This window comes from Acanthopagrus latus, chromosome 12, assembly GCF_904848185.1.
Source record: "Acanthopagrus latus isolate v.2019 chromosome 12, fAcaLat1.1, whole genome shotgun sequence".
Classification (NCBI taxonomy): Eukaryota; Metazoa; Chordata; class Actinopteri; order Spariformes; family Sparidae; genus Acanthopagrus; species Acanthopagrus latus.
The window spans coordinates 23,532,798-23,540,249 of record NC_051050.1 but is presented as its reverse complement, the minus strand read 5'-3'; the positions used below and the strand labels follow the sequence as shown (position 1 = coordinate 23,540,249).

The 7,452-nt window shown below is 38.8% G+C and overlaps 1 protein-coding gene across 1 annotated transcript; it reads left to right on the top strand.

Moving 5' to 3' along the window:
• Positions 1–1,184: 1,184 nt before the first annotated feature.
• Positions 1,185–6,338, top strand: LOC119030631 (peptidyl-prolyl cis-trans isomerase-like). Its single transcript, XM_037118399.1, has 5 exons — positions 1,185–1,349; positions 3,882–3,912; positions 5,129–5,217; positions 5,310–5,482; positions 5,590–6,338. Exons 1-5 carry the CDS (start codon positions 1,281–1,283, stop codon positions 5,723–5,725), a joined length of 498 nt encoding a protein of 165 aa, XP_036974294.1. The 5' UTR covers positions 1,185–1,280; the 3' UTR covers positions 5,726–6,338.
• Positions 6,339–7,452: the final 1,114 nt, after the last annotated feature.

Genomic DNA, 7,452 nt, shown 5'->3' with positions numbered 1-7,452 from the left:
CTTTCTTTTCTTTCTGTGTTGTTCATTCTTGCGGCACAGTCAGCTATAAAAACTACAACCATCGAGTATGTGTGTTCTGCACCTGTGTGAGAGGAAATAACTCTATATACCAACAAGTGATGAAAGTCTGTATACGTCATTCAATGGATAAAACTGGAAAAGCAGCATGTTTTGACACCACTCTCGATAATATAGCCACTTCTACTCAAGAATATGCCTGATAAAAAGGGACAGATGAAGAATAAATAATCTGAGTGATTTCGTTAATGGGCACCTAACGATTCTAGATGCTGAAGTGGCCATAATGGACGAGCTTTACGGAGCCAGTTGCTTTTTTTTTTTGCATTTTTAAAACAAGTCTCCAGCTACTTCAGTTGTTTAGGAGAATGCTGCAACGCTATTTTGCTGTGAAGCTCCATAAATGTTTTGTGGGCTATGACACTTCACCTGACTTTGACATGGAGGTTAATAGATAAAGACAACATTTTTATTTCTAAGGTGAACTTTTCCTTTACTTTACTGGTTGGGTTCCAGAGATTAAATCCTCCAAAAGTCCAGAAAATAAGTCGATGTTCATGTATTAGCACTTTTTTTTTTCTTCTCTCACCTCCCAATCCAAATCATTTGATGACCTCTCAGGCATTTAACTGCAAATCTATTCAAAATACCCATTTAATTAGAGAGGAGGGAACCGGAAGTGCATCTGATTTCAGGACTATAGAATCCAACACTGTTAATATTTCCAGTATATTTACTGTTAATACTTATCTTAAACAGGATTTAACTTGTAGTTGATCATTTCATACTGATACAGGGTCTGTCTATCAAAATAGACTAATTCTTTAGTTTATTTTCAAGCTTTTGACAAAAAAAACTTTGTGTTTTTCCAGATGAATTAATCGAACTCACCCTTTCCCCTCCACTGAATGGTAGCTAAACGGCGCACGACTCTCTGGGTGCGCTTGTTTTCAACACCGGTGTCCTGAATTCGTTGTTTAACCGTCGGTTCTCCCGCCGCTCCGCCCGGCCGGGTTGCCGTGGAGACATCTCACCAACCGAAATCCACATCGCGTTAAACCCCGCCCATCTCCGCCCCTATTGGCCCGTTCTCGGGCCTTTCACAAGAGCGCAGCCGTGATTGGCCGTCGGCTGGGCCTTACGTCACCGCCGCGAGCCATATAAATAGAGACCTAAACAGACAGGGCGAGTCTGACGCGGCGTCAGGGCTCCAGTCAAGTGCAATTTTTAGCATCTTTTAATCACATCTCACGTTTATAAACATGACAAACCCGCGAGTTTTCTTTGACGTGACTATCGATGGCGTCAACGCAGGCAGGATTATAATGGAGGTAAGATAAACCATCAGACTATTCACTTAACTTTTCTCACTTTACTTCATTTTCTCAGGGATTAAAATCAGTAGCGAGGTTATGTTTGACATCCATCTGTGTGAGGTGCAAACGGCCTGCAGCTCTGACAGACATGAAGTGCGTCAACTTCTCCTCCAGCATTTAGGTTCCATTTTGCTACCCAGCCTTGCCTGTAATCGTCAATATATCTTAATATTGTGTTAATAAGTGCATAAATACAGATAAGAGACACTGTATTAAATGCAAATCCTGCAGAGTGATTTTATTGTGAGGGGAACGCCCAACTGCTGCTGCTGCAGCTGATGATGATGATGATGATGATGGTGATGATGATGATGATGATGGCAGGTCTGAGCCTCTTCTCACTGACACAGTTAAAGAGGAAAATGATAGAAAACCATTAATAAATGGTTTATTTAAAGTTAATGACATGTTTGTTAATAGTTGTTTCACTGTCAACAAACATAAAGCATAAAGGAGCACTCTGGAGTTTTGTAGAATACATTTTAATCAGTAGAGAAAGATTTTGTGTTTAAACTAAACAAACTGACTGAATTTCACTCTGTTTTACTTTGTTTACATGTGGCGGACCCTGCCACCTATCTAGCTTCAAACAGTGTTCTGGGGACCTTATTTTCTCCTGAGAACAGCTTGTTTATTCATTTATGGAAAAAAATAAATATTTCTCTCCACATAAAAAAATACTACCTCATTAATATTGTTAATATTACAATTCTGAGTAGGAATTTATTCTCCAAAACCGCAAAGTGCCCTTTAAAAACAGCTGTTTATTGTTAAAATGCAACTGATGTGCAAAAGTGGCTGATAATGTAGTTTGTCTATAAATATTATTTAGGTGGTCACTCTAAACTTTCACCATTCAAAAACAGCAACATAAAGCAATATGAAATAGAAGTTAATTAAATAGAAACATAAAGAAGAAATTATTGCAAACGTATAATAATAATGATAATAATAATAATAATAATAATAATAATAATAATAATAATAATGATAATAATAATTAACTTTTCCAAAACCAAAGTCAGGAGGTGCTTCACAAAACACAGAACCATACAACCCAGGTGCAACGACAGATAAAACAAAATAAAGTTTAATGAAATCAAGGATTTTACATACATACAGGATCTTTCACATACACATATGACACAAAGTACATGATAATTCCCCCCTTAGAAATTCCCTCAGTGTGTAGAGCTCAAAGAAAAGTTTGAAAATATGAATATAATAACGGGATAACAGAAGGTGTTGAGCTACCAGAAGACGTTGGGATACCGCGGGTGAATGGAAATCATGAGCCAAGTCCTGAGAAGTCTGAGAACACGGTTCGAGCCATCAACACCTGCGACCTGCTCGTCATCAGATACCCTGTCGGCATAATAATCGATAAGGAGACAGAAGCAGCTGATGTCAAGACAAGGAAGCTGCTCACGACGCATCAAGTCCAGAGTCCAGAGGCGAAACAGAAAGAGGGAGGCCGACGACCAGTGAGCGTCAAAGACACCATCAGTTAAGATGCATGAGTACACCGGGAAGATGGCTCCAAGCCATGGAGGATGAAGTGAATACGTCAGGCAGCAGGAGGAGGAGGAGGAGGAAGAAGAAGAGGAGGAGGAGGAGGAAGAAGAGGAGGAGGAGGAGGAGGAAGAAGAAGAAGAGGAGGAGGAGGAAACATCATGGAAGACACCCCGGAGACAATCCAGCACGTACAGCTGGTTTAACAGTGTATTGAGTAACCCTCTGAACTCTGTATATAGAATAAATATCACTGTACAAAACACACTTCTAAAAGGTAAAATATTGAAAAGAGGATTATTATAAAGTGTTACCAAAGTAAATCAGCCACTACTCTGATAATATTCAAAGCAAACCAATATTTTGATTTCAGCATTGCACTAGGAGATGCTGTATGTTGTCTCATGTGACAGTGAACTGACTCATTTTGTGTTTTTGACTGTTAGATCGGTCAAAATGGAGTTTGGGAAAATATAAAAATCACTTTTACAGACCAAATTATTAATAAATAATTGTGAGATTAGTTGATATTGAAACTAAAGTTGCAGTTTAAAGCTTTGTGTATTTTATCAGCTGAGTTAAAAATGACAGAAGTGTCAAAAAGTCAATCTTGAGCCTTCTTTTCTTCTAAAGGTTTAGTTTTTAATTAATCAGGGTGATATATATGTATGTAAATTGTTTATCATGATATGAGTCTACATATCATCTTAAATAGATGGTGATCTGACGTAAGTGTTGTGTTTCCCTGTTTTTAAATGCGGCATCCATTAAGTTTTCTTCACTCACCAAACTTGTTCCAATGTTACTGATGATTATTGATCATAAATCTAATCGTGTGAATGTTTTGTGAAAGCACCAGTATTGGTTTAATATCAATATCGAGGTATTTGGTCAAAAATTGTATTGATATTTGATTTTGCTGTGACATTTTGCTGTTTTCTCCACACTAATTTAAACGTCTGTGTGTTTTTGCAGCTCCGGGCCGACGTGGTCCCGAAGACTGCAGGTAGGTAAGCGTTAAAAAGAGAAAAGAGGAGGAAGCTTTGTGTGTTCAGTGCATTCAGCATCAACTACAGAGCTGCTGCTGCTGGTCTGGGTTTCTTTTTTTTTTCCACACTCCCAAAATGGACTCATGTTTGGTTGAGGAAACTATGCGTCCCCATTAATCCTCCGCTGAGAGTTTATTCTGAATATGGGTCGAGGCTGGAAGGCATCGATCAAAAGAGCCTTAATAGCCAGTTGTGGAGATAAAAGTGAGTGTAAACAAGGAGCTGCTGTGATTAATGATGATAAAGAAGAAGAAGGAGAACATTTGTTTGCTTGAAATGTCCTTTATTGATCATTTCCACCTTATTACAGCCGGTAGTGGTTGACTGTAATATCTCACTTCTCTGTCCTGCAACCTTCTTATGTCTATCAACAAGAAAACCTGCAGGATGCATCACCAGCTGCCTGGGATTCTGTCCCACATAGCCATTGTTAGTTATATGACCTCATTTACACTCAGCGGATGCAGAAAGAATGGCCTATATACTTTTTTTTTGTGCATACAGTGTTTTCTGTAGTGGCTCAGGTACCTCATGCTGTTTCTGCTGCTTCTGCACTTCATATTCAAAGCCGCAAGACAATTATATTCAGCCCCCACATGTGAGGGATCCTCAAGGGGTCAGAGAATGGGCTGTAGTACTGTAGTATTATTGTTGTATTATAGTTATCAGATGAGTGTCAGTGTGAATCGGCTGTGGTGGGAGTGAAAGAGGATACAAATGACCACAAAGACACAAACAATGACTGTGAAGACACTTCTAACTACCACAAAGAGACAGAAAGAACCAAAAACAGACTCAAAACAACTACACAGAGACTTGAATCAACCTTAAAGAATCAGAAAATGACTGGAAAGGGAATTCAAACTACACAAAGAGACAGAACAACCATAAACACAACCTCAAAAACACTCAACATGACGAGAAACGACCATAGAAACACTAAAAACGAGTGAGAAAAGACAGAAAATTATTCAAATAATGACAAAGAAACACAAAAAAACTCAAACTAAAATGAATTATTCAGCCGCCTGGTCAGTGACCTCGGGTGGTTTTGAGTTTTTAGACCCCTGCTCTGAAGGAATAAATCATGCTTCTTACCGGTGGTATGAACATATCATTTATTTCACTATTTTATCTGGATTTAGTGCATTTAGTGTCTGTTACATTTCACAGAAAACTTCCGTGCTCTGTGCACCGGAGAGAAAGGTTTTGGCTACAAGGGCTCCAGCTTTCACCGTCTCATCCCTAAATTCATGTGCCAGGTACAGTGAAGGAAAAGAAATGTGTCCCGTTTTCAGATTTGTGTCCGAATCAACCTGAGCTAACTGATGTATGTGTGATTGTTTCTGTTTAGGGTGGAGATTTTACCAACCACAACGGAACCGGAGGCAAATCCATCTATGGGGAGAAGTTTGCTGATGAGAACTTCCAGTTGAAGCACTCGGGCATGGGCACGCTCTCCATGGCGAACGCCGGGCCCAACACCAACGGGTCCCAGTTCTTCATCTGCACGGCTTCAACTGACTGGTGAGCTCCACTTCTTACTCTTACTCTCACTCCCAAGTTTAATCAACAGTTTCGTCTTGTTTCCGATGTTCCTCTCACATACTAATCGGCTGCTCTCTGTTTTCCAGGCTGAACGGGAAACACGTGGTGTTTGGCAAAGTCGTGGAGGGCATTGATGTTGTCAAGGCGATAGAGAAGCAAGGCACAAAGAGCGGCACCCCAAAAGCCAAGGTCGTCATCGCCGACTGTGGAGAGCTGAAATAGTGCGTCGGAGCTCCTTCGGTTCCGCCTGTTCACCTCGTTCTCTCTGTGCTCTCAGAAACATAAATTGCCTAAAACACTGACTTTAAGTATTTTAAATGTGTGTGTATTTTCTGCTACTTAAATTTTAAACAGTCACATTTAATGCAACATCTTTCTACAACGCCGAGTAAATTAAAATACTAGATGTGAACAGAATCTGTAATGCATCTTTTATGTGAAATACTTGAATGATAACACTTGAAAAACTCAATATGTTTAAGTAGAAGTTCCCCTTAACTTTGTATATATTTATTCATTTATTGGATGGAAAAACTGTTTCGCATTAAATGTGACTATTACTATTGAACTTATAAGATTGGATATGAAAATGTACATGTAATTAAAATACTTAGTCACCATTTTAGGCAAATTATCTTCGTGTTTATATCTGCAGCATCCGTAGAAAAACACCCCAATGATCCCACTTTCTCCAGTAAAAATGTCCTCTCTCCTGTGCTGATATTTGTTGTGTAATATTTTGTACCTTCTAATCTGTTGTTTAAGGACCACATTTGTTAACAAAATCTGGATAAAATGATGGTGATCGTGTAAATAAAACCACATGAAAGCTTAATTTGTGTGCGTCATCTCATTCAAGAACACAGACTATTGATTAATCACAGCATTGAGATTTGATTAATGTCGGTTGGATCAAAATGAAGCGCTCCAACAATGTGGTTTTAATTTTACTTTATTATATAATTTATTATGCTTCATTTTACTGCTAGAGATAGGCAAGGTATTAAATGTCACACCTTTGTGCAGTGGTGGAATTAGTATTCATATCCATTCATTCAGTGAAAGTACTAATATCACGCTGGTAAAATACTTCCCATTCAAAACAAAAAAGCAAAACGTACTTAAAGTGTCAAAAAGTTAAATGCAGTGCAGTAAAATGTTCCCTGTCAGTGTTGTCCTATCATAACTTATGTTTCTGTATTAAAGGGACACTGTAGTTTTGGAGAAGAAATTCAAACAGATTTAATATTGACAATATTAATGAGATAATAATACAGACTGGGAAATATTCATTTTCTCGGCTTGAAAGCTATAAAGGTGGCTGGGTCCGCCACATGTAAACAAAGAAAAGCAGTGGGTTCTTCAGTGTGTAAAATATTTAATCTGTACTAAAAATGTAAAAAAAAGTTCCAACCTTGTCTTACGTTGGTAAAATTTGACGTATTGAAGGTGTACATGAACTGCGTTGAGCTTTTAGAGTCACGCAGCAGGTGGCAGCAGAGAGCGAGTGGCCAGCAGGGGAAGACATGCGCTGTCTTTTTGAGCGGGATTAGCAAGTAGCTCGTCTTCGCTAAATGTTTTGCTTTTGCTATCCCTGCCTCTTTGTCTTGTTATCGGGATCAGACCCGGCTTGGATTCAGACAGGTAGGAACAGTTTAAATTATTTTACAGAAAAGTTTGAAGCTGTTTTCAGTCTTTTGGATTAAATTTTCAGTTGTATTATACGACGATGCTGTGGTTATGGTCTGTTTCAGTTCTCGCAAGAAACACTTGGTAGATAAACTTCATGTTTCAGATTAAAATACCTGGGTTTGTCGCCACAGACACGGCCAGAGATGTCCTGAGTTCGCTTTAAACATATCAAGAGGTGTCGAACTTACAAATGTTAAAAGTCAGAAAGACAGTTGAACTTAGAAAATCTGTTTATTGTCATTTCACCACCTCCTAAC